The 27,246-nt window shown below is 55.1% G+C and overlaps 1 protein-coding gene across 1 annotated transcript; it reads left to right on the top strand.

The window, feature by feature from the left end:
- On the top strand, positions 1-26,762 carry ATP1A2 (ATPase Na+/K+ transporting subunit alpha 2). Its single transcript, XM_051858472.3, has 23 exons — positions 1-208; positions 4,590-4,694; positions 4,827-4,886; positions 7,652-7,855; positions 8,338-8,451; positions 8,616-8,750; positions 9,412-9,529; positions 11,498-11,766; positions 12,560-12,758; positions 12,892-13,001; positions 13,122-13,256; positions 13,946-14,135; positions 14,225-14,400; positions 17,655-17,791; positions 18,261-18,411; positions 18,517-18,685; positions 18,882-19,036; positions 19,291-19,414; positions 19,628-19,773; positions 19,963-20,093; positions 23,600-23,701; positions 23,848-23,939; positions 24,831-26,762. The coding sequence occupies exons 1-23, from the start codon at positions 197-199 to the stop codon at positions 24,857-24,859; spliced, it is 3,063 nt and encodes a 1,020-aa protein (XP_051714432.1). The 5' UTR covers positions 1-196; the 3' UTR covers positions 24,860-26,762.
- The last annotated feature ends 484 nt before the right edge of the window (positions 26,763-27,246 follow it).

The following is a 27,246-nucleotide window of genomic DNA, read 5'->3' as shown; positions in this document are numbered from 1 at the left end:
GGGGATCCTGTTTCAACAAACTGTTTCTTTCCCGAGAAGGGGAAGGCGGGGGCGAGGGGGAGAGGGACCTATTTAAAGCTACCCAGTGGCTTGGGCTGTCTCTGTCTGCCTGCCAGGGTCTCCGGCTGCCCCAGACGGGCCGGTGTGGGCTTGGGACCCTCTGCAGCCTAGGTCCCCTCAGCCACTCTGCCCCAAGATGGGTCGCGGGGTGAGTATCCCCAAAGAGCAGCGTTGCTGTCTCTGGGGGGTGAGGGAGGGGATAGAGAAAGGATGAGGTGGGAATGAGATGTGGAGGGGAGGCCAGAGAGAAGCCGAGCGAGTGGGAGTCTGAACTTGGACCTGAGTGTCTGAGCGACAAACGCGTGTGCGGGTCCCATGGGGGCCCTGGCAGGCTCAAGTGCCCTCCTATTCTCAGCCCTCAGCCAGAGCCTCCCACCCACGCCCCCACCGGCTCTGCTGCTCCCACGCCCGCTTCTCTCTGGTCTCCGCACTGCTCACTCTTCGCCTGGGCAGTCCCTCCTCTCTCGCCGCATCCCCTGGCCTCCCCTGGGGAAGCCGTGTTCTTCCGCCTTTGCTTGGGAGGGGGGTGCCCCTAGAAAACACCCACTCCTCAGGGAAGGCCAGCCCGAGAGGATGGGGTCTATGTGAGACTGGACAGGGGCAGGGAAGCTTCCCTCTCCCAGGTCACCCAGGAGTTCCGGACAGCAGCTCCAGGAGCCTGAGTGCCAGGGACAGCTGGGAGGGGTGCGGGAGGGAGAATGAGGAGCCGCCAGCCCCCACCTCGGCACCCCTCCGGATGTCCCCGGCAGTGTTGTCCCGGGCTCCAGGCCACGGCTTTGAGGACTTTCCCAGAGACTGGTGAGAAGTGCATCCCCTCCCAGCCCACCCCTGCCCGTGGCTGCCAAGGGGGAAGATTAACAGCCACATGGGGCGGGCAGGGACTGGGCTCAGAGTTCTTGGAAATGAAATTCCCATATGGAGAGAAAAGTGACCCAATCCTGTACCATCCTGTGCCTGGCCGCTTTCCTTCTGCGGAATGCTGGCAAAAGAGGCGTGGAGCGAAAAGGCACCATGAGCCATGGGAGGGTGCAAGGGGGAGGGTGCAAGGACGTGTTCTTGCACTGAGCTGAGCAGCTGGGGAAGCTCCAAGCCTGGACATCAGGGTTCCTGATCTGGGGTGGGAGCTCTGAATAGACCCCGAGTGCCTGGTGCGTGTCCCCTGGTGAGCACAGGTTCTTCTCCCAAGACTGCAAGCCCCACAGATGTGCACGGATGAACACCTGCCTGGCGTCTGTGCAGGCAGATGTGCGGATGTAGGGTGCAGACATAGATGCCCCTGGGCAGGTGTGTGAGCGGCTGTGAGCCTGCCCTTAGCAGCCAGCCTGTGAGGTGTGGGTTTCTGGCCAGAAGAGGCACTACTGTGGGAAGATACTGGGACCTTCCACTGCATCTCAACATCTCTTGCTGCCGGCAGAAAGGGAGTCCCCTGTTGAAGAGAAGCAGGCTTGGGGGGGGGGGGCGGGGGATCAGACAAGCCCCTACTCTCCCACTAAATGGAGGCAGAGGAGGGGATGTAGCCCCTTCCCTATTTCACCTATGGACCCAGCTCAGGAGGTCCTTCTTGGGAAGTGACTTGACCTTGCTGTCTCAGTCTATCTTTCTGCCCTAGCACCTGCAGACCCTAAACCTCCACCCCCACTGGTTGTGGGTGAAGCAATAGCAAGACGCAGGGCAGATTTGGTCTGCCTGGCATGAGAGGCCAAATGAATATAGGGACCTAGCGCCTGGACCTTAGAGTCCAACCACAGGAGACCCCTGAAGAGGAAGGCACTCACTATCCACGTCCTCTTCTAGGGTTGCCTCCTGTTCCTTCCTCCCTGCCTTTCTGTGTTGGAGCAAGAATTAACTGTCCCCCAAGCACCCGGTGGCCATGAAGGGCAGCGTGGGAGTTGGGGGAAGGGACAACACTGGTGGGAGGGAGCCCGGCCTGCTCCAGCTGCCACCAAGAGGCTGGTGGCGGGGGGTGGGGGGCCCTGGCTGGTTTCCAGCTGCCCCCACTCTGTCCCAGCCTCTGGCTTCCTCAGAAAGAACTCTCTGTTCTCCTTCAGCATTCACGATCCAGCGACGGAGACTGTGGTTGGGGGAGGGCGTAGTAGTGGGGGGGGGGGGCGGTCCTTGCTTCCTCTCTTTCTTTCTCGCCTGGGCAGCCGCTGGCCCCAAATCTCCACAGGCTCCTGGCTGCAGAGCCTCAGGTCCTTGCCAGGACAGGAGGAGGGGGAAGGGGCAGTGTCCCAAGCCTTGAGCCCTGGGGAGAACAGGGTGGGAGCTTGGTGAAAGGAGGCACTGCATGATCTATGTGGCTCGGCCTTAACCCAGCAGCCTGGAGTGCTTGGGCCAGCGAGTTTTTCCAAAGCACGTGTTTGAGTCTAATGTCCATATACTTGATTTCACGTCTGGAGGTACAGAAATTCCTCGGGGCCCTGCTCCTCTGCCCCCAGCCCAGCCCCCTCCTGTCTGCAGGCCCCGGGCCCTGAAGCTTGTCCAGCTTGATCTCTTGCCTCTGGTCCCTTTTTTTGCTTTTCTACCGTGTCTCAGTCCCGTGCTGCCAAGGACAGAGTGGGGCCTTTCAACTCATTCAGTGAAGTGGACCCTCTTAAGTCACCTGGGGAAGGCAGAGGCGGGAGCACTCCCAAGCTGGGCTGCTTCTGTCTCCCCAAGATCGTCAGCCTTTAGGAAGCCAAAAATAGATTGGACGCAGATGCTTCTGAGAAGGACAAATTCATGGTTGGTGGCCTTTTCTGAGAAGGGCGCTTCTGAGTAACAGCTTCCAAGAGCCTTTACCTTCTAGGGTCGAGGATCTCAGATCCACCGCCCACTACCTCTCCCACCCCCACCCTTGCTCAGATTTCCACCCTGTAGGTGGGAGAGGTGTGAGCTCTTGGGATCAGGGCAGCTGCCACAGCCCAGGGATTGCCCCTGACATTGTGGTGGTTTTTTTTTTTTTTAAAAAAGCATTATCCGGGAGCCCACACTATTCCATGTGACACCACAGTGGTGGATATAGATCCACAAGCACTCATCCAAACCCACAGATTGTACGAGAGTGAATCCCAGGGTAAACCACCGACCTTGGGCAGTAACCGTGTGTCAATGGCTCATCGGTTATAACAAATGTCCCCTCTGGGGTGGGTGCAAGATGTTGGTAGTGGTGGAGACTTCCCTGTGTGTGGGAGCAAGAGATGGAAGAGAACTTTCTCTAATTTCCATTTGTTTTTGCTGTGAACAACCACAACAAAAAATTCCCCCCAAAAAATCTATTTTAAACAAACAAATCTCCCTAAACATATTATCTTGCAAAAAAAAAAAACAAAAAGACAAAAGTGGCTGTTGATATTACCCAGGTGTCTACTCTTTATGGGGAAGAAAATCAAGCTACAGTGTGATAGAGAAAAACTCAGCATGCCTCTAGGTCCGTGGAGAACAGGCATGGTGGGGCACTGAGTGGCTCCTCTGTGACAAAGCCTGTGTCCTGGGGGAAGAGGAAGGGGAGGCAACAGGAGGGGGAGGGCCATGAGAAGGCACCTTGCTTGCTCTCTAATCACGCTGTCCAGAACTCCTTGTCCCCTCCTATCCTGTCACCCCAGGACAGCCACCCCTTGGAAGGGGACATTTCCCTTCCTTTCCCCAGAAGTTTCCTGTGGGGCCCCGGGCAGGCTGGCCGTGAGGAGATCGTGGGCCCTGGAGAGAAAGGGGCCTCGTAGGCTGCAGTCGAAATGCCCACGGGATCTCCCCCGGCCACCTGAATGCCTGGGCCTAAGACTCACACAGGCTGTAGCTTCAGATCTACTCCCAGATACACTTCCTTGTGTTTCCAGACACACAAGGATCCCTCCTACCGCCTCACCCACCTTCTGACCCAGTGCTGCTTGGGGGCCCCAAGCCCGGTGAGCTGCCTTCCACGAATCACAGGCAGGCCTTCCAGGCAGGAGGGAGATGCTCCCAGCACACACACGCTCCCCTTTCCTGGACGTGCTCTGACCTCCAAGCAGCGACTTCTCCCAGTCTGCAGCGCTGCTTGTTCCATTTCTGCCACTCACCACCTGACCCTGCCCTGCCCTAATCCCTTTTCTGCCCAAAGAATCTCCATCCTCCAGATGCCTCTGCCCCAAGTACAAGAGCCATCGTGTTGGGCAAAGACACTGCTTCAGGGTGCTGCTTCCCTCTCACCTCCCTACCCCGCATTCACTCCTTTCCAGAAGTCTCCTAAATAGTGGGGGATAGTGGCTTTCAAAATGTGCATGTGGTTTGTTTTGTGCTGAGCACCAGCAGGGTCCTTTCCACAAAAGAAATCACAGCAGAAGGCCAAGTGTGAAACTGCTGCAGACTTAAACAGTTCCTGAAGTTCAGACGTGGGGCCCATGGCTCTGCCACTCATCCACACCCACAGAGCCTGGAGCCCCTCCCCACCTCCTCCAGGATGGTCATTGCCTTTAAGTCCACCTCCCAGTGCCTGGGCTCCCTGGCCACCTGGTGTGGGCAGAGTCTCCAGCCCGTCCTCTCTGATCTCTGCACACTCCTTACTCCTCCAGGCCGGCCGCGAGTACTCACCTGCCGCCACCACCGCGGAGAATGGGGGTGGCAAGAAGAAGCAGAAAGAGAAGGAACTGGATGAGCTGAAGAAGGAAGTGGCCATGGTGAGGCCCAGAGCCCTGTAAGCCGGGCGGCCCCATGCCCCTAGCTTCACCCCTTTGTCCCTGTGCCCTCGCATGCATCCTACACACCTACAACAACCTCCTTCCCCAAAGTAACCAGCTTCCCCTCCCCAGGATGACCACAAGCTGTCTTTGGATGAGCTGGGCCGAAAATACCAAGTGGACTTGTCCAAGGTGAGTGGGTGTGGGCACGAGGCTTCTAAGGACGGAACTCAAGAGGTGAGAGAATCATGCAGGTTGCAGAACCAGAATGCTACCTGCTTTTCAGGTGAAGAAACCCAGGCGCACACAGCTCCGACTTGCCCAAGGTCACACGGCTAGTGATGACAGAGCCAGAATTAGAATCAGGACCCCCTGCTTCCGCATCCAGAGCTGTTTCCTTGTGTACCCTGGAAGCCAGAACTCCTCAGGACCAGGCCCCAGAGCAGGTGTGAGCAGGGCCTGACTTCAGTGACACATGGCCTCTCGTGGAGCCGACACACGTGAAATAGGGAACGAGTCCACTTGTTTGGTCGTTTGCTCTTCCCTTGCAGTGTACATCATTTATGTCCATTTCTCTTTCCAGCAACCTGTGAAATAGATCTTATAGACCTAATTGTTAAAGCAGAGACTCAGTCTGTGACCAAAACTTCCCCAAATCACAGAACAGTAAGTGGCACAGTCAACCTTGCCAAGCCCAGTGTTTTGAAATGAAAAAAGAAAACATTAATCAAAAATGTAGTGGGAGGTGCTGGCATTGTAGCATAGTGGGTAAAGCTGCCTCCTGTGATGCCAGCATCCCATATGGGTGCCGGTTCAAGTCCCAGCTGCTTCGCTTCCGATACAGCTCCCTGTTAATGGTCTGGGAAAAGCAGCAGAAGATGGCCCAAGTGTTTGGGCCTCTGCCACCCACGTCGGAAATCTGGATGGAGCTCCTGGCCTTGGCCTGGCCCAGCCCTGCTATTGTGGCCATCTGGGGAGTGAATCAGTAGATGGAAGATTGCTGTCTCTCAGTTTCTCCCCCTCTTTCTATAACTCTGACTTTAAAATAAACAAATAAATCTAAAAAAATTCTTAAGATGTAGTGGGTCCCTACCCCTTCCTGAAGGCTTCCTGTGGGCCTGACTCCCCTATCTAAATTCTTTTTTTTTTTTTAAGATTTATTCATTTACGGCCGGCGCCACGGCTCACTAGGCTAATCCTCTACCTAGCGGCGCCGGCACACCAGGTTCTAGTCCCGGTCGGGGCGCCGGATTCTGTCCCGGTTGCTCCTCTTCCAGTCCAGCTCTCTGCTGTGGCCAGGGAGTGCAGTGGAGGATGGCCCAAGTGCTTGGGCCCTGCACCCCATGGGAGACCAGGAGAGGCACCTGGCTCCTGCCTTTGGATCAGCACGGTGTGCCGGCCGCAGCGCGCCAGCCGCGGCGGTCATTGGAGGGTGAACCAATGGCAAAGGAAGACCTTTCTCTCTGTCTCTCTCTCTCACTGTCCACTCTGCCTGTAAAAAAAAAAAAAAAAAAGATTTGTTCATTTACTTTAAAGAGTTACAGAGAGAAAGAGAGAGGGAGAAAGCTTCCATCCACTGGTTCACTCCCCAGATGACTACAAAGACTGGCACTGGGCCAAGTTCAAGCCAGCACCAGGAGCTTCATCTGGGTCTCCCATGTGAGTGGCAGGGACCCAAGGACTTGGGTTATCCTCCACTACTTTTCCAGGTGCATTAACAATGGAGCAGCTGGGACTCGAACCAGCACCCATATGTGATGCTGACTGGCATCACAGGAGGCAGCTTCACCCACTGTGCCACAACACTGGCCCCTGCCCTATGTAAATTCTATGCCCCTGTTCTTTATTTTCCTTAACACTTTTCACTGTCTGGCATTACTATGCATTTGTTTACTGCATGCACCTATTGTGAGGACCCAAGATCCACGAAGCATGGGCCTTGTTGTTCCTTTTTTAAATATATAAAATGACTTACTTATTTATTTGAAAGAGTTATAGACAGAGAAGGAGAGACAGAAAAAAAGTCTTCCATCCTCTAGTTCACACCCCAGAATAGCCGCATGGCCAGGGCATGGCCAGGCTGAAATCAGGAGCCTGGGTCTCCCACATGGATAGGGAGACTGGGTCCATCTTCTGCTATTTTCCTAAGTGCAATAGCAATGAGCTGGATTGGAAGTGGAGCCCCTGGGACTCAAACCAGTGCTCATATTTGATGCTGGCATCCCAGGCGTTGGCTTAACCCGCTGAGCCACAATGGCAGCTCTGACTTTGTTGTTCTTGTCCATTTCTGGATCCCCAGACTTGATTACCATACCTGGCAGGCAGTAGGTGCTCACTGTACACTCAATGCATAGATGAATGAATGGGGCAAAGATGAATAAGAAATACTCCTTGCTTTCAAGGAGCTCAGGGTCTAGCATAAGAAAGAAATGCAAACATAGAATCCCAAGGCAATACAGTGAGTGTGTCTGTAGAAGCAAGCACGGGATGCCAGGCAGATCCAGAAAAGGGCATCTGAACCAGCCTGCAGCTAAGGGCACAGGGCTGGGGGAGGCCCTCCATGGACAGTGACAGGTGACTGCCAAAGCCATGTGACAGTGACAGTTCGTGATGTAGGCTGCTCTTTGAAGCCTTGGGGAAAGGAGGAATCTGAAGAAAGAGAAATGCAGTGAGGACCAGTTGAGGTCTGTTTCCAGGGAGCTTAGCCAGGCTGCTTCCAGGAGAGATGCTGTGGCCCTGGAAACAACTGGAACCACAGTCAAAATCCTCCCGAGCCTTCAAGGCCTCCAAATCCCATCACAAAGGCCACCTCCTCCATGTGGTCCCGCTTGATGGTGCCCTACCCCTTCCAACCAGGAGGGATTTTTACTCTTCACCTGGATGTTATTCCTCGGCCAGTGAGCTGCTGGGGTGTGGTCAGGGCTGAGTTGGATCTGAATGCATGCTTGCCTCCTCAGGGCCTCACCAACCAGCGGGCTCAGGACATACTGGCTCGGGACGGACCCAACGCCCTCACTCCACCCCCGACAACTCCTGAGTGGGTCAAGTTCTGTCGCCAGCTTTTCGGGGGCTTCTCCATCCTGCTGTGGATTGGGGCCATCCTCTGCTTCCTGGCCTTTGGCATCCAGGCCGCCATGGAGGATGAACCATCCAATGACAATGTGAGTCGGCACACGTGACCCCTGGACCAGCTTATGGCTCCATCCTTCAGCCCTGAGCCCCCAGCATGATGGGGTCAAGGAAGGCGCATGGAATAAGATACTCACATCACAGTCCCACAGCCACACCCAACCCTAGACTTCAGGCTAAAAGAAGGCTGAGGGTATACACATGGAAAATGCACCCCTCAAAACCCACACACTTTGTACAGAATGAGATGGCCCCTCCCTGCTCCTTCCCAGTACATCCTGGGCCTTCACCCCTTGGGAAGTTCTAGTCCTGGGGGACTCCCTAAGGCTTCCCCTGCCCCTTCTGTCTTAGGACACTGGAGGTTGGGAGCAAGCACTCTCCCGATCCATGCTCACTCCCAGTCACATACAAAGGTCTGTGCTGTCATCCTGGATGGCACTGATTGCCCACCATAAATGGCAGCTGCCCCTCTGGCATGGGGAAGGGCAGGTGCCTCACACACTCTCTTTCCCAGCTCTATCTAGGTGTGGTGCTGGCCGCTGTGGTCATCGTCACCGGCTGCTTCTCTTACTACCAGGAAGCCAAGAGCTCCAAGATCATGGATTCCTTCAAGAACATGGTGCCTCAGGTAGACGGCAGGCCTGGGCTCTGGGCCGGGGCTTACAAAAAGAGCCTCTAGCTCCCCACCCGAGGACCTAATTGTGTTGCTCACAGAACAGGGGGTTGGTGGAGGGTGAGAGGAGGGCAGGGTAGAGACAAGCTTTTCATGAGCTGCCCGTGGCCTCCCCACAGCAAGCCCTTGTGGTCCGGGAGGGAGAGAAGATGCAGATCAATGCAGAGGAGGTGGTGGTAGGAGACCTGGTGGAGGTGAAGGGTGGAGACCGCGTGCCCGCCGACCTCCGCATCATCTCTTCTCACGGCTGCAAGGTGAGAGGCTCCGCCACAGCTAGTGGTTGGGCAGATAGAGGTGGCAGGGGCCCAGGTCATGGTTTAAAGTCTAGGATACCTGGGTCCAAATGTCAGTAGCCCTCCCGAACCTTCTCTTAGCATGCAGTGCTTCGTCCTGTCTCCCAACATCTCTGTGTTATGAACGCTCTATGCCTTTGATATCCACTTTATAACTACCATGTGCTGGGGCCAGAAAACGTGTCAGTTGCTGTCTGCATGCTCACATTCACTATCTAATTCCGCTCTGAAAGAACAGTCAGGCAGGGCTGCTGCATGTGGCCACACTGGTTGAGCCCTGAGCAGCACCAGGAGGTGCCATTTTCATAGACTCCACTGCTATAGGCTCCCCTGGTAGTGGTGCAGTGCAAAGGCTGTTTACATTCCCCACTTTACAGATGAGAAAATAAAGGCCCTGTTGGTTAAAGAAATAACCCAAGGTTCCATGCAAAGCCAGTATGAGCCAGGGCTGCAAACCAGAGCAGGGGCAGTTGCTGAGTAATGCCATAAATATGCGATGAGGACAAATGTAATTTTGTCCCTCAAGTCATGAAGATGGAGTGTGCTTGGAACTGGCTCAGGAGACAGCTCTGTGTGCACAAGTGCTTGTGCCAGTCTGATGACTGCATTCCCCCCTCCTCAGGTGGACAACTCATCCCTAACGGGCGAGTCGGAGCCCCAGACCCGCTCCCCCGAGTTCACACACGAGAACCCCCTGGAGACCCGCAACATCTGTTTCTTCTCCACCAACTGTGTGGAAGGTGAGCAGCCGGGCTGCCCAGGGAGCTCCCCACCCTGCACGAGGGAGGGAGGGCTCTGAGGACTGAGGCCCTGGTCAGCGCTGGAGTCCATAGTGGTGCAGAGCGGGCAGCTGGGGCGGTCAGGAGACCCTGAGTGCTACACACACAGCCCCCTTTGGAAAGCAGGCCTTTGGTCAGGGTCAGCGTAACTCAATGGAACAGTCAGCAAGGGTTGTGTCCACTCCTAGAGTGGGCCCCAAAGCCTTCAGACACTGGGTCAAGACTTCTGTGCGTGCGTGCACACGCACTCACACACCCACACACACCCAGATGCCCTGAACCAACCTTGATTGCTAGGAGTCCCTGGTTTCCTATGCGTCCTATGGCTTGTGGTTCTGTATTTAACTGCTTCCTTCCTCCCACCCTTTCTCTAGCCAGATCCTCAGGCTGGCAAAGGATCAGGAAAGCTTTTAAGTCAGATGCACACCTGAACCCTCCCTCAGGTTGCAGTGAGGTCAATGCCACGCCCAGTGAAAGTCCCCACCTTGCACAGGCTGTCCAGTGTGCCCCCATCCCTGTTCTGGGTTCTAGAGCCAAACAAGAAGGGTCAGGAAGAGCTTCCGGAGCCACCGTCACTGAAAGGCAGGGGTTCGCGGGGCCGGCGCCGTGGCTCACTTGGTTAATCCTTCGCCTGCAGCACCGGCATCCCATATGGGCACCGGGTTCTAGTCTCAGTTGCTCCTCTTCCAGTCCAGCTCTCTGCTGTGGCCCGGGAGGGCAGTGGAGGATGGTCTAAGTGCTTGGGCCCTGCACCCGCATGGGAGACCAGGAAGAAGCACCTGGCTCCTGGCTTCGGATTGGTGCAGTGCCGGCCATAGCGCTCATTTGGGGAGTGAACCAACGGAAGGAAGGCCTTTCTCTCTGTCTCTCTCTCACTGTCTATAACTCTACCTGTCAAAAAAAAAAAAGGCAGGGGTCTGAGCACAACTGGAACCCTTGCCCTGTGTGTTGAAGTGAGTGGGCCGAGTCAGGACTGACTGAATAAGGAGCAGTGGGTGAGCGGTGGTGGGAGACAGACCTGGACCACAAGCCTCTGAAAGTGGGGCGAAGGAGGCCTGTACCCCAATTCCATACCTTTCCCTTCCCACTACCTGTTTCTCAGCATACTGTGTTTCTCCAGGGTTGGAATTACACTGAAACCCACCACACATTAAATTTCCTGAATATTTAATGTGCTGAGATTCTGAAGCTTCCTGTACATTTCCCACAATTGATTTATGCACAAATGCCTGGTTAGATATTCCCATTGCTCACTTTGCAATTGGCTTTGAAGAGAGGAGAGGAAACGAATGGAACTAACATTTGTCAAATGCCTACTATGTGCCATAGTGTTTAATTATTAAGACAACCCCTAGGTAGGAATTCAGCAAGGGTTGAACCCCAGATTTGATTGGCTGCAACATACATACTCTATCCACTACACCACACTTCCTTCCCTGAAGACCCCTGCAGTGCCATACAAGGGCTGGCAATTGCCCAGCTTCTCACATAGATTCATGCTTAGTGTTGACAAAGAAAATCTGGAGAGTATGGTAAATAGAAAATCCATAATGAGTGCTTTACTTCGTGCTCATAATACACTTTTGGATGATATCAAATACAAGATTGATTTCACTGAAATGCTGCAGGCACTTTTTATTTTACTTCTTCAATCTCTTCCATTTGAACTTGGACCTTAATCACATGACTTCTCTCCAGGCCCAAGTGCAAGGGGAAATAATTTGCTGTTGTAGGAGCTGGGGTTGCTGTCCTGTGCAGGAAGGACAAGCCTGTGTGAGGCACAGTCTCCTGGAAGTGGCCTCCAGGGGCTGAGTCTTTGACTCATTCTCTCTGTGATGAGCAAGGTTTCCCCTGCTCAGGGTGTAGGCTGGGACTTTAGTCCCTAGGAGCCTCAACGCACCTAACCTGCTGTCCCTGTGTATGTTGTAGGCACTGCCAGGGGCATTGTGATTGCCACTGGGGACCGGACAGTGATGGGCCGCATAGCCACTCTCGCCTCGGGCCTCGAGGTCGGACGGACGCCCATAGCCATGGAGATTGAACATTTCATCCAGCTGATCACGGGAGTGGCCGTGTTCCTGGGGGTCTCCTTCTTCGTGCTTTCTCTCATCCTGGGCTACAGCTGGCTGGAAGCAGTCATCTTCCTCATCGGCATCATTGTGGCCAACGTGCCAGAGGGGCTCCTGGCCACCGTCACCGTGAGTGGCTCAGGCTGAAGTGTCACCAGGGGGGAGGTCTTGCTACCCCTTCCTTGTAATGACAGAGGCACAGGGGCTTGTTGCTTGCCAGCAGTGTTCCTCTTCTGTTCCCTGAAGTCACAGGTCAGATGCTGAACCCAGCGGTCATTGAACACATAGCTCAGAATTTGAGTCTGAAAACCTCAGGTCCACTGTGGCGTTTGCTCATCACCCGTGTGCCTGTCTCCTGCCTGCACTTGGGCCTGTCCCAGCCAGCTGTCCTACAGAGGCTCTCTCAAAGGTCACCAGTGACTGACCAGCAAATCCAGTGACCTTTCTCACCTCCCTGCTGTGAAATGGATACTGCTGTGCGCCGTCCTGGAGTTCTGTCCTTTGTTCATGGCTGTGATGTGCCAGGCCCTGGCTGTCTTCTCCTCTGTCCCCTCCTTCCTCTCCCACCCTGACTCTCAGACCTCAGCTCTCTGCTCATCAATTTTTGCCCCTGGAGTGAGCCCCTCTCCTCCCACAGTCCCTAGAGCCCCTTCTGTGTAAGTGGCTTTCACATCGCTTCTCTCTCTCTCTCTTTCTCAAGCTCTAAGTCAAATATCCTCATCTCTCTGCTGTGTCTTGCACATGAATATACCCCATGATCTCAAGTCAACGTGGTTAAAATCAAACACACTCACTTTTACAACTATATTCCACCCATTCCTGTTTGTGGAGGAGGATCCAGAGGAGGAGAGCCATGGTCTAGGGTGAGATCATAGACAGCTGAGGCTCCAGGCTTACCTGTCCTTTATTCTCTCTCTACCAGGTGTGCCTGACCCTGACAGCCAAGCGCATGGCGCGGAAGAACTGCCTGGTAAAGAACCTGGAGGCTGTGGAGACACTGGGCTCCACCTCTACCATCTGCTCGGACAAGACGGGCACCCTCACCCAGAACCGCATGACCGTCGCCCACATGTGGTTTGACAACCAGATCCATGAGGCTGACACCACCGAAGACCAGTCTGGTGACCGGGCACTCCTGAGGCAGGGCGGGAGTGGAGGGCGGACACTAAGGGAGCCGGCGTGGCAGGACAGCTGGGGTGCCATGAGTGTGCCCAAGGGGAGCCACAATCCTGATTCTCCCTCCTCTGCTCCCAGGGGCCACTTTTGACAAGCGATCCCCAACCTGGACGGCCCTGTCTCGGATTGCTGGGCTTTGCAACCGTGCTGTCTTCAAGGCTGGGCAGGAGAACATCTCTGTGTCTAAGGTAGGAGGTGGCCGTTCCCTTTCCCTTTCACAGTCCGTGGCTACCTAGTGGGCCTCAGGGCCCTTCTCACCCAGTCCTCCACTCCCTTCTGTGACGCTGGATTCTCTTCTCTCCCGGCAGCGGGACACGGCAGGCGACGCTTCCGAGTCAGCACTGCTCAAGTGCATTGAGCTCTCCTGTGGCTCAGTGAGGAAGATGAGGGACAGAAACCCCAAGGTGGCAGAGATTCCGTTCAACTCCACCAATAAGTATCAGGTCTGGACAGAGGGAGAGAGGGACAGAAATGGGGCAGGGGACAAAGCCAAAGGGAAACCATTAGTCAGAGGAGGAGGAGGAGGCATCTGAGGATAAAGTTCTCTGGCTGTTGCCTCAGCCCACATAACAACTTATATGACAACATGTCTGCTTGCAATTAACTCCTAACCCTTATTGCACTCCTTTCTAGAAACCAGCACCCTCTCAGCTCTTCTTCTCACAACTCCCTGTCCACCAGCCACATTCCTGTAACTTTTACATCCCATTCAAGGGAGCCACACTTCTGTGGAGTCCCTCAGCTTTGAGGCACCTGTTAAATGCCAGGAATGCAGTCTCCACCAAGTTCTGAATCAGCATACAAGTAGAGCCCCTGTGGCCAGCGTTGGGTAGGGGGCGCTGGTGAGCGGCACCCAGCCCCTGGCACAGGTCCTGTCTTAGTGATCTTAATGACTGTGGAATGAATGAGTGTCCTACGGAGGTGACTGTCAGATCACATGAGTTGGGACTTTCAGGACTCGACACCCCTCTGCACAGAGGTTCTCCCTTTGCTGGCAGTCGTTAGTGAGCTGGGCTATTGTTTAAGGGTGAGGGCTCCGTACCAGCCACAGCTCTGTACCAGGCTCTGTGCTGGGCCCTGGAGCTCCTGAGATCGGCACAGCCCCATCTATAACCGCCTGTCTGTTCCCCAGTTGTCCATCCACGAGCGAGAAGACAGCCCCCAGAGCCACGTGCTGGTGATGAAGGGAGCCCCAGAGCGTATCCTGGACCGGTGCTCCACCATCCTGGTGCAGGGCAAGGAGATCCCTCTTGACAAGGAGATGCAAGATGCCTTTCAAAACGCCTACATGGAGCTGGGAGGCCTTGGCGAGCGTGTGCTGGGTGAGGGCTGGAAGCAGGGAGCAGGACTGAGAAGGGAATCCGGGCAGCCCCTCCAAAACTCTCACTTCTCCCGCTCTGCCCCGCTTCAGGCTTCTGTCACCTGAACCTGCCCTCTGGGAAGTTTCCTCGGGGCTTCAAATTTGACACGGATGAACTGAACTTTCCCACGGAGAAGCTCTGCTTTGTGGGACTCATGTCCATGATCGACCCGCCCCGGGCTGCTGTGCCAGATGCTGTGGGCAAGTGCCGGAGCGCAGGCATCAAGGTACCCCTCCCTTCCGACCCTCCGTCCTGCCCTCCCCGTGCCGTGGGCCTGCAGCAGCTGATGCCCTGGTACACTCAGGCCACACTGGCCTGCTACCCACTGACTGTCCACCTGCAAGGAAAGGTCGGCCCTTCCTGGAGCTCTCACCCTCACCCTGTTGCTTAGGGCTCACTTTCTCATGCCCATCCTCCCCTCCCTGGTCCAGCTCACTGTCCCAGCATCCAGTGCATCTTCCTTCTCGTTTCGAGCAGCAGCTGGCATCCCTGTCTCAGAGACCAAGCGGCCCTACCATCCCCAACTCCTGCCCACTCTCTCTAACCACTGGGGCTGGAGGTGGCAGACGTTTGTCTGTTCCCATTCCTTATCCTGTAACCCCACCCCCTCCTGCTCAGGCACCTCTCTGGCTTCTCTTTCCAACCACAGTTACCTCGCATGGTGCTCCTTTTGTTCTTCATTCAATAAGAATTTATAATTTACCAACTGTGTATCAGGCACTGTGCAAGTGCTGGTGTTAAGCAAAGATCTCTTCCATCTTGGAGTTAACAGCTTGCCACCATCCCCCTTTCCTGATCACCAATTCTGATGCTATCACTTGCTCTCCTTTTTTTTTTTTTTTTTTTTTTTTTTGACTTCTCACCTATTATGAAACCAATGCAACTCAGACTGTCCACTGAGGGCCAAGTACTAGGCTAGACACCAGGGAAACAAAGGGGAATAAGGCATAGGGCCTGGACTCCATGCCTCCTGATCTCTCAGAGGAAGCAGACACGCTTGCAGTTAATCACAGATCTATTGGTCATTGAATATCTGCTATAAGTTAGATACTCTTATAAGAAAAAGGCAGTTTTTAAGCTTTTATATAAATCAGGCACTGTTCTAAGCACTAATCCTTGTGATCTCAATCTTCACCATGCTGTGAGTGAACGCAAACTAGTATTTTCCCTTTGTTACAGAGAGGGACACTGAGGCGTGAAATTACGAGTCCAAGGCCACACAGCTAGCAAGCCATAGAGGCAGGATTTGAAGCAAGACAGTCTGCAGGACTCGGTGCTGTGTCTGTATGAGATTTCTGAACCCTTCCCACCCGGCTGCCTCCGTGGTGGGCATCATTGTTCCTATTTAGTGATCAAACAAACTGGAACTCGGAGTGGGGAAGCAGCTTTCCCAACATAGAGCTTCCAGTAAGGGATAGACTGGGAATGTGCAGTGTGCTCTGCTTACCTGGAAAGCCCAGGCTCCTCCTGCTGGGTCAGTGCTCCCGCCAGGACCAGAGCCCTCACAGCAGCTGGGCAGTACCTCCATGGGAAGACAGAGCAGGGAGCAGCTAACTCTGCCTCGAGGAACTGGATGGTGTTTGACGGGGGGATGATATTTGATCTGTGCCTCTGTGCCTTGAAGGCTGAAGAGTATTCTATTGGGCAGTGAGGAAGGGAAGGGTGTGTCAGGACCAGGGAACAGCGTGTACCCTATGTGGGGCTACACTGTACGGGGTGCGTGAGACAAGCTGATGTTTATTACGTCAGACCCAGTTGTAAGGGCTTGACTTAAATGCCAGGCCTGGACTCCATCCTGCAGCCACAGAGGCATCGCAGGGCAGGCCTAGCTTTTTGGAGACTACCTGGATAGAAAAGGGTCTGGATTTGGGGCTGACCTGCAGTTGGGAAGACAGCTCAAAAGGCTGTTGCAGTAGTTCAGGCAAGAGCTGATGACCTGAAGGAGACCGGCAACAATGGGAGCAGGAGGAAGAGTCGTGTCTGAGAACCTGGTGACCACACTGCATGCGGAAGTTACAGAAAACACAGGACAAAGGGTCAGAATGGAAAGAGGGTGGTGTCTTAGGTAAGAAGGGAGCAGAGGCGGAGGTGTGGCGGGAGTCGTCAAAGTGACTTTGGTTCTGACCTTCAGAATATGTAAGACAGCCAGGGCGAGATGTCCCGGGGAAGGTTTGGATGTGGTCAGAACTGGAGATCTGAATTAAAGGCTCGCTGATGAATACTGTGTTGTCCAGGAAGGGAATGTGGGTGAAGAAAAGGGGAGAGAATGAAACCCTGGGCCTCACCTGCATTTAGGGGCAGGTGGAGGAAGACGAGCCAGGGAGGAGGGCAGAGGGAGGTGAGACCCAGGCTCCCATCCACTGAGTGCCCACCTGAGGCTCCTTACTCTTCCTGAGTCCCTGGGAATGTAGGGCTGACTTCCCCGCTCCTGCTGAGAGTGGGCAAACCGACTTGTCTCAGGTCCTGTGGCTGGAGAAGGTCATGTTCGGACTTAGATCTGCTGCCCAACTCCAGGGCCAGTGCTCCTTTCCACTAGGCTGCTGCCCTAGGAGGCTGCAGAGAGGTAGTGGAGGCAGGAATGGTGGAGCCTGGGAGCCATGGGAGGGTAGGTTTTCCAGAAAGGGTGCTCTACAGTGCCGAACGCCTTGGAGGATCAAGGGGGATGAGGACTGCAAAGATGTTTTTGTTTTTCCATGGGGAGTCCCTGTGGCCTTCATGAGGGCAGTTTCAGTGGCATTGGGAGAGAAGGCAGTGGGGCCCAAAGACACTTAATTCTCAGGCCTCGTGCACTTTGCCCTGCAAATGCTCTCCCAAGCCGGCTCTGATCCCCCTGCGCTCTTAGGAGCCTCCTAACCAGTCTGCCAGGTGAGGCCCTTCCCCCTACCCCAACTCCACACATTCTGCAGCAACAGCGGTGAGTGCTCTCACAGTTAGGGCAAGCTGGGGGAGGGATGTCACAGGCAAGGGAACAGCGTGGGGGAGGCAGGGACACTGTGTCCATCTTCTCCCTCTCTGTCCAGTGAGACTGCTGCAGCTGTCACATTAGGCACTATGAAAATCAGCCCCTAGTTCTGGATCCCTGTGACCCTGAGTAACACGTGGGCCCCCTCTGGGAGCTGGCTTTCTTTTCTGTTTGAGGGAGCTGTTAAAGCATCCCCCAGCTCTGACTGCCTTGCAGCCCACAAAATGCAGACTCCTAAAACATCTAAAGAACCTGAAGAACTGAAAACTGTTGGTCCCCTGAATATGGCACAACTTGTCTTTGTCTCTCCCCTTCAATCACCCAATCAATACACACGTGCACGTGCACACACAGACAAACACACACAAATACATGCACTCACACACATGAGTTCCATTATCTGGGCTGGGTTCTACCAGCCCAACACCTAGTGATCTAGCTTTTTCTGACGTTGGGAGAGGGTTGGGAGGGGGAAACCCCTTCATTCTGGTCCCCTTCTCTCTTCTCCTTCCCATAAGGTGATCATGGTGACTGGGGATCACCCGATCACGGCCAAGGCCATTGCCAAAGGCGTGGGCATCATCTCAGAGGGCAACGAGACAGTGGAGGACATTGCAGCCCGGCTCAACATTCCAGTGAGTCAAGTCAACCCCAGGTGAGGCCTTTGCAGGTACCCTCCCCCACCCCTCATCAACACCTCCTCTGCCACTCAAGGCTTGAGGGTCCCCTGGGAGGATTTGAGCAGCCTCTCCGGAACCTTCTGACATTTCTGTGACTGCTTCCTCTGTTCTGAGTGTGTGTCCAGGCTGTGAGCGACCTTGGGGGTGTCGTGTTACCTTCCTGATCTCTATTCTCTCAACTATACAATCAGGATGCTGTCTACACTGCAAGGCGGCTGTAGGAAGGCATAGGGGACAGAGGGACAGGGCTTTGCCTTGCAAACCCCACTTATGACTATGATAGGAAAGATGTGCACGGCTTCCTCAGAGAGAAGGAGCACCAAGAGGGAGAATTGCAGCAATGGGGAGCCACCTCAGCAGGCAGACTGAGGTCTAGAGGGCTGGGAGAGGCAGCAGGGGCCGGCACAACACAGGGAGTCAGCTGTCTCTGCCCCCGCTCCCCAGAGAAGCCAAGGCATGTGTGGTGCACGGCTCTGACCTCAAGGACATGACATCGGAGCAGCTGGACGAGATCTTGAGGAACCACACAGAGATCGTCTTCGCCCGCACATCTCCCCAGCAGAAGCTCATCATCGTGGAGGGCTGTCAGAGACAGGTGAGCAAGGCGGCCAGGAGGGAATGGCTAAGGGGACAGGGCAGGGAACAAGCGCTGGCCGTAGCCTCATCCTCCAGGGCTGGCTGTCTCGGATCTTCTCCCCAGGGAGCCATCGTGGCGGTGACGGGTGATGGGGTGAATGACTCCCCCGCGCTGAAGAAGGCGGACATCGGCATCGCCATGGGCATCTCTGGCTCTGACGTCTCGAAGCAGGCAGCGGACATGATCTTGCTAGATGACAACTTCGCCTCCATTGTCACCGGCGTGGAGGAGGGTGAGGGGCTGCTTGGGCGTGGCGGGCGTCCAGCGTTTCTGATGCTTCCTGCATCTCTCTCCAAAAGACTCAACCCTGGGCTTCTGGGCCGCCCGGCCTGCTTTAGCTCCCTCAGGCACCATGGGCAGCCGGCCTCGGGGCTGGGGGTGGGGGCGGTCCCCCTGATCTCCCTGATGCCCTCAGAACCTCCCCCCAGGTCGCCTGATCTTTGACAACCTGAAGAAATCCATCGCCTACACCCTGACCAGCAACATCCCCGAGATCACGCCCTTCCTGCTGTTCATCATCGCCAACATCCCCCTGCCCCTGGGCACCGTGACCATCCTCTGCATCGACCTGGGCACCGACATGGTGAGGCCAGGGTGGGCTAGGGGGCAGGCGAGGTGGCCGCAGCGTGCGGGGTGGGCAGCGGATGGAGGAGCACCACCCCGGGGCAGCAGACGAACCTGCAAACGTAAAGACAAACCCCGGGGGCCTGGAGGGTAACAGGCTCTTAACACCCAGCTGTGCAGTTGTGTCAGAGACCTTCAGCCTGACTGTTGGGCTGCCTGTCATCTCCTACACCCCTCGAACGCCCTCCCCTCCCCCACACCCACCCCACACAGGTCCCTGCCATCTCCTTGGCCTACGAGGCGGCTGAGAGTGACATCATGAAGCGGCAGCCACGAAACCCCCAGACTGACAAGCTGGTGAATGAGCGCCTCATCAGCATGGCCTACGGACAGATCGGTGCGCCAGGCCCCTGCCAAGGAGGACCCCCCGACCCCCCTCCCACCCCCGCCAGAGGCTTCCTGTCCCAGATTGTGGAGGGCTGAGCCCTAGGCATCATTCCAGGACAGGGCCCAGCTCCCAGGGGTCAGGGACTTCCACCTAGCTGTGAGAGGCCGGCCCCTTGTGCTTCCTCCTCTGACTCAGACCCTGCCCGTTGCCCACCACCCACAGGGATGATCCAGGCGCTGGGTGGCTTCTTCACCTACTTCGTGATCCTGGCAGAGAATGGCTTCCTGCCATCACGGCTGCTGGGAATCCGCCTCGACTGGGATGACCGGACCATGAATGACCTGGAGGACAGCTACGGACAGGAGTGGGTGAGTGGTGCCGTGTGAAACTGAGATGCACAGAGGGGCGAGGACGAACGCCCGGTGGGAGTGGCCAGGAGTGGCCACGTGACACTGAGGGCAAAGAGCCAGGTAGGTGGCTGGGGTTGGACAACAGCCCTGGCACCGTGCTGCGTCCCGGTCCTGCGCCTTCCTCTTGACACGCTCACCTCTCTCCAGACCTATGAGCAGCGGAAAGTGGTAGAATTCACCTGTCACACGGCCTTCTTCGCCAGCATCGTGGTTGTACAGTGGGCCGACCTCATCATCTGCAAGACCCGGCGCAACTCGGTCTTCCAGCAGGGCATGAAGTGAGTACCCGGCTCTGCCCCCATCCAGGGCCCACCCACCCACCCGGGCAGAGCCACCAAGACATACATGCCAGGCTCCCACGCAGGTTGCCTCCGCCCACTGGGTCCAGGTCTGCTGAGCTGGCTTCAGACTGTAACTCTCCAACTGTGAATCCGTAGCCAGATTTGCAACGGATGAGAGTGACGGGACTTTCCGACGGGTTCCCATTTTGCTCCTAAAATGTGTTTTATAATGTGCTCCTCCCTGCCTCCTTCCCTTCCTTTCCTGTCTCTTCCTTGAGTACTCCGCTGTCGGACTTCCCCAGCCCTAAACCCGGGTGTCCTGTGCTCCCCACTCCGAGGTCTGTCTGCCTGGGTACTGGCAGTGCCCAGGGTCGGCTCAGGCCTTCCTGCAGTGAGCTACCCCGTGCCAGGCACCTCACTGAGTGCCTTGTGCTCACTGTTTTTGGTTTATTTCCTATAATCTGTGTTTTTTTTAAGATTTATTTATTTGAGAGGCAGAGTCGCAGACAGAGAGAGGGAGAAACGGGCAGAGAGGTTTTCCATCTGCCGATTCACTCCCCAAATGGCCGCAATAGCCAGAGCTGGGCCGATCCAGAGCCAGGAGCCAGGAGCTTCCTCCAGGTTTCTCACATAGGTGCAGGGGCAGTGGCCCAAGCACTTGAGCCATCTTCTGCTTTCCCAGGACATTAGCAGGGAGCTGGATCAGAAATGGAGCAGCCGGGACTTGAACCGATGCCTGTATGGGATGCTGGTGGAGGCTTAACCTACTATCCCACAGTGCCTGCCCCTTATACTCACTCTTGAACCTCACAATGGCCCTCTGAGCTGGGTAGTGCTACATATGTTTAGTGGATAAGAGGCCCTTAAAAGGTTAAACAATGAGCCAGCATCACCAAGCTGCTAAGAGTTTGCCTGGGTCTCTGAAGCCCAAGCCCTGGGATCCTCCCCTACAAGTAGTGACTCTGCTGTCACACAGCCTGGCACCTGCAAGGTCCTCAACACTCAAGCGGTGATTCTAGCACAGGTGGTGGTGAGGCCAAAGGCATCGGGCTGCTTCCCTATTTTTCCTCCAATGGCCACACTTCCCCAAATGAGTTTTGTCATGATCTCTTAGTTTGCGGAAGAAAAAAAAGAGGCTAAAATTCTGAATCAGTACCAGTTAAGAACCTAAGGAGAGCAACGTGAGAAGTCTGCTGGATAAATAAAGGTAACACGAAGGATATGGGGTGGGACAGGGGCACATTTGGCCTAGTGGTTAAGGCGGAGCTTGGGATACCGGCTCCCACGTCAGAGGGCCTGGGTTTGTCTCGGCTCTGCTCCAGATCTCAGCTTCCTGTCAATGCACTGCCTCCCTGCCACTCCTGGCTTCAGCCTGACCCAGCCCTGGCTGCTATAGGCATTTAAGGAGCAAACCAGTAGATGACAGATTTTTTTTTCTCTTTCTCTCTGTCTCCATCTGTATATCCGTAGAATCCAGACTCCAAAGACTTGGGCACAGTTCTGGGGCCTGGGACTTACCATACAGGGCATGTGTGGCAGGAAGGTGGGAATGCAGCCAAACGGGCTCAGCCCAGCCCATCTGAGAGGCAAAGGCGAGAGAAGCAAGACAAAGTCAGGCCTGGGACAAGTCACCTGGCCTCAGAGTGCCTCCGGTCGCCCCTTCGAGCCCTGGGCCTCCGGGGGTCTGCAGAGTTGCTGTTTGCATCATTTCACAAAGCTCTCTGGAGTCAAGCTCTTGCCTAGGAGAAGCTCCCAGGCTGGCTAACCTGTGGTCCTTGGGCAAAAACCCAGAGAACAAACCATGAAGTGAAGGAAGTACCTGCGTGCTAACTCACAGCTCTGTTTGAAAGGCATGGATGTTTCTGATTCATTTCCAACGAGGAACAGTATCCCTTAACAAACACAGCTTGAGAAACAGAAGTCAGTTAGAATGTGGTCTTCATAGAAAAAAAATAATAAGAGGGGTCCTCAGAGAGTGGAAATGTGGGCACCCCTGGCGTCAGCCTGAGGGGGAGCCATGCACAGGGGGATGGGAGGCTGAGCATGGCCAGGACGGGGCACATGGCCCTTTCTAGAGCTTTCCAACATTTCCACCATTTCCCCAGCGGCATGATGGTGGAAAGGTAAAACCTGCGTTTACAGGGAAGGAGTCTGAGGCTCGGGGAGGTCACAGGTTGCTTACCTCCCAAAGCTAGGAAGCAGCAGCGCTGGGCACAGAGCCCGCCCCTCCAGCTCCAGGAAATGCCCTCAGAACCTTGTTCCATCTTGCTTTTCGACACTGACACAGCTAAGGCACACCAACCACGCACCGTGCAGGGGCTAAGGTGCTTTCCACACGGCCTCCTCCTCGGCGACTGTCGACGGTGGAACACCACCAGCAACTGCGGGACAGGCTGGGGATGTGCAGGGTCTGCGTGGGCCTGGGCTCTGCATTGAAGGAACTGTCAAATCGCTTTGCTGGGGGAGGACCCCTCTCAGGCCCTGGCCAGAAGGCAGGCTGGTGCTGACCAGCCAATCTCAGGACAGAGCATGGTCCCCCCATGCTTGAGAAACATTTACTGTGTGACAGACAGCAATCAGAGGTAAACTGGGTAAGCAGGAAAAAAGGTCCTAGTCATGCAAAGCATGAAAATAGGGTGTTTGAGCCGGCGCCACAGCTCACTAGGCTAATCCTCTGCCTTGCGGCGCCAGCACACCAGGTTCTAGTCCCAGTCGGGGCGCCGGATTCTGTCCCGGTTGCCCCTCTTCCAGGCCAGCTCTCTGCTGTGGCCAGGGAGTGCAGTGGAGGATGGCCCAAGTGCTTGGGCCCTGCACCCCATGGGAGACCAGGAGAAGCACCTGACTCCTGCCATCGGATCAGCGCGGTGCGCCGGCCGCGGCGGCCATTGGAGGGTGAACCAATGGCAAAGGAAGACCTTTCTCTCTGTCTCTCTCTCTCACTGTCCACTCTGCCTGTCAAAAAAATAAAAAAATAAAAGAAAATAGGGTGTTTGAAGAAAACATAGGAAGACGTCATTCATGGTCCTTCGTTTCCTGCCTGCTCTTTTCCTTCCAGCCCCAGGAGCGTCTCTGGATCTCTTTCTGCAACCACCACCCCCTTAAATGCTACCCACCTGGCCGGCGCCGCGGCTCACTAGGCTAATCCTCCGCCTAGCGGCGCCGGCACACCGGGTTCTAGTCCCGGTCGGGGCGCCGGATTCTGTCCCAGTTGTCCCTCTTCCAGGCCAGCCCTCTGCTGTGGCCAGGGAGTGCAGTGGAGGATGGCCCAGGTGCTTGGGCCCTGCACCCCATGGGAGACCAGGAAAAGCACCTGGCTCCTGGCTCCTGCCATTGGATCAGCGCGGTGCGCCGGCCGCAGTGCGCCGACCGCGGCGGCCATTGGAGGGTGAACCAACGGCAAAGGAAGACCTTTCTCTCTGTCTCTCTCTCTCACTGTCCACTCTGCCTGTCAAAAAAAAAAAAAAAAAAAAATGCTACCCACCTTCCTGTCTTTGCCTTTCCAGGAACAAGATCCTGATTTTTGGGCTCCTGGAGGAGACGGCATTGGCTGCCTTTCTGTCTTACTGCCCGGGCATGGGTGTGGCCCTCCGCATGTACCCCCTCAAGTGAGTGTCTTTGGGTGGCCCCAGGAAGAGGCGCAGCAGGGCCTCAAGCCCCTCTGCGGTCCACGTTCTCTCACATTTGAGTGCTACTTCCTGTGACCCCTGTGCCGGCCTCTGATACTCCTGACACTCTCCTCTGCTGCTTTCAGGGTCACGTGGTGGTTCTGTGCCTTCCCCTACAGCCTCCTCATCTTCATCTATGATGAGGTCCGAAAGCTCATCCTGCGCCGATATCCTGGTGGTGAGCACCTGTGCACCCCACCCAACCCCCAGCAAAGTCTGACCCCCCCCCCAGCCTCCCTGCTCCTGCTCCTCGGCACCCTCAGACCCTAGGGTGCAGGTCCCAGGAGCCTGAATCTGTGGCACCTCTTCCTCTCTGGTTCTAAGTCCCACGTACTTCAACAATTGATCTCCGAAGCCTCCCCCTTCCACCTGGAGTCACCGAACATCAGATTTGGGCCCTTCAGGGCCCTCTGGTCATGACCCCCACATTTGACAGATAAGGAGAGGAGGCACCGAGGTGGATTTATTTGCTCAGTGTCAAAAGCAAGGAATAGCAGAACTGGCACCGGAACCACACCTCCTTCCTAGGCGTCAACCGACAAATTGTTATCGTTTTCCCAGCAAACGTTTTTGAGCACTTGCAGGAGGTTGCCAATGGCTGGCCTACAAACCAGATACGGTGCATAGATACTGTGGGATGTGGTCTGCCCAATATGTTCTGGCTTGGTGGTGTTTTAGCTGGCCCAATGTGACTTCTGAAAAGTCAGGGTCACATTGCTGCACACCAGCCATGGGCAGCTGCTCCCTCAGTCACGCACTAACTACCTGGACAGCTGTAGGCACCTGCATTCTCACCTGCCCTGTGCTAGCCCACCCTCACCTGTGCTGAATCCAAGTCTTCTCTAAAGGCAGGCTTGGCCCCTCGTCCCCTGGAATCTGTGGCCCCAGGCCCTGGCTCCCCTTCCTACCCACCCTCCCACAGCTGCTTCCCTCTGCCTCCTTCAGCAGGCATCTCTGCCACCTGGCCTCAGTGTCCCAAGCCCTGGGGACATGGATCTCTTGCTTCCTTTTCAAGATCACATTGCAACCCCAACTCTCCCCCCACCAACCTTTGCCATCTCTCCAACAGGCTGGGTGGAGAAGGAGACGTACTACTGAGCCCACTGGAAGAAGAACCAGGCACGGAAAGATGGGGTGCTCTGGAGGTGTTGCAGGGATGGGGATGGGGAGGAATGGAAAAAAGTGGGGTGGGGTTTGGGAAGAGAGAACAAGGCCACTCTGCAGGCGTTTGGGGGTGAGGAGTATGCCTGTGGTGACCGCCCGTAGACCTGACTGTGAGCATCCCTCCCCACATCCTCTTCCAGCCTGCTCCACCATGTTGTCTGTTTGTCCTGAGGAATGAAGGGTTACCCAGCCCCACCCTTGCCCTAGCCCTATACTCCCACCTCCTCCTTGAACAGATCAACATCCAAGGGCAGGGACCTGTCTTATCTGGGAGGAGGCGGCCCTCTCAGGTCACCATGTGCCCCTTTATCTCTCTGCCCTCCCTCTGCTTCTCACTTTGACGGCTCCCTAGCCTCTCCCTGATTCTGTCCCCCTCAGTGTCCCCACTCCCTGGAACTTGAGATCACAAAAGGCTCTCCCCGTGAGGCTAGAAGGGGCAGCTGGTTGGAGAGCCAGGCCTGTCTCCTGGTCAAGCTTGAGAGAGGGACTGGAGAAGAGAGCTGGGCAGAAGTTGGGAGGTTGGGGCATGGAAATAGCAAAGAAAGAGACACAGGAGAGGATATGGGGTGCTTTTGAAAAGACATGAGATGTGTCTTGACTCTCCGGATAGGCATGGCTCCAGCTCCATGTCCTGCCCTTTTAGAATCCCCCACAAGCAGACCAAATTCAGATCTCAGCAGAGTAGCAGCAAGGCAGGAGCAGAAGGCAATTCAGGGAGCTCCACAGAGAGGCCACAGAGCTCCCCCGAGGTCCTCTTGGGCCACAAGAACCCCAGCTCTCTCAATCGCATGTGCTCGGTAACACCCCATTGTAGCAGGTTCTGTGCTGTGCAGAGAGGGACAGCTGCCAGCTCCTCCCCGGCCCCTCCCACTCCCAGCCGCCTTGTGCCCGTCCTGCCTAGCCTGCGTCATTCCAGGACGCTGCCAAGCCAGCCCTGGAAAAGGCGTTCCCTGGCCATTGGCTAGAATCGGGGTGGAGAAGTTCCCAGAGCCAGCCTGTCTTCCCAGGGACCCATGGACTCAGCTTAGGTCATGAGCACGGTCAGAGCCTCTGGACAACAAGAGGCACAGTACCAGGAGCACCTGCCTTTGACCTCTCAGCAAGTGTCCTTCACGGGGATGGTCACTGCTCCTGCTTCCCCTGAGATGGGAGTTGGTCTCAGGTGTCTGCGGGGATACTTCCCTTTCCTTTACCCTCTCCACACCCGACAGTTTTGCTTTGCAGGCAGTTCTGTCTGTTCTCTGAGCCTGGCTTAGAGGACTCTGGGAATGTCCTGTACAGAGACCCCCTAGGTGAACCAAGCAAGTGAGGGAGACAGCTAAGGACAGTGCAAGACCTGGGCAGAGAGGAAGAGAGCACAGAGGACAAACAGCAGGTCGGACCTACAAACAGCCTCCCAGCCCCTGTTAATTCATTGCACTGGAATTTTTGCTTTATCAGAGTAACTTGAAGTGAGTGCATCATTGCTTTCGGCTCTGAATAGGCTCTAAATAGGAAACCATATGAGTTTGGGCCCAATTAATTTGAGTTCATTGACTGTGGACAAAATTTTATATTTGTACATACAATAAAATGGCATTTGTCTGATAAATTAAGAGCATACGCACTATTGCTAGGGGTGGCATATTTAGTCTGCCTAAGACAGTACTTTTTAGGCACTTTAGCAATACTCATTTAGATGTAGCAAATGCATGGGCTAATTATCCTCAATCCCTGTGTATCTGTTAAGAGACATCCATCTACAGCATCTTCACTGCTGATCTTTGTAAGACGTTAGTTTGAGACACTACGTATGTACTTGAAAATAATAAAGTTACATTTCTTTGTGGGCAAAAAAGGTCTTCCATAATTCAAATTTCTATACTTCACACAGGCCTCCCTCCCAAATTGTGGTGTTGAAATGTGTGCTGTGGCAGGCTGTGGCTTGTAGCAGAAGCACTGAGAGAGGGTGAATGACAGGGCTGGAAGGGACACGATGTGGGAACAGAGGATGGTGCAGAGGCCAGAGGGAATGAAGTGAGCTTGCAGTGAGCTTGCAAAATAACCTGGAAGCAAACACACTTCGGAAGGCTGTGGGAAAATGGGATGCAAAAATGCTTATTATTCTGGTGCCAAAGAAGTTTTAAATCCATGCATAGTTTCTGCACAACACATATTTTAATAAACTTTTTGAAGACGCCTCATATGTGTGGATTTCAACATTTTTTTGTGCCAAAATCTTTAAACTCAATGCTTCATGCATTTTTGAAGCCTTCTCATGTAGCAGGGGCCTCTTTCCTCATGGCTGATCTTACCCCAAGAGCCACAGAGGCTTAGCCCAG

Source organism: Oryctolagus cuniculus, chromosome 7 (genome assembly GCF_051225735.1).
Source record: "Oryctolagus cuniculus isolate XC-2025 breed Fujian yellow rabbit chromosome 7, ASM5122573v1, whole genome shotgun sequence".
NCBI lineage: Eukaryota > Metazoa > Chordata > Mammalia > Lagomorpha > Leporidae > Oryctolagus > Oryctolagus cuniculus.
This window is presented reverse-complemented; position numbering and strand designations above follow the sequence as displayed.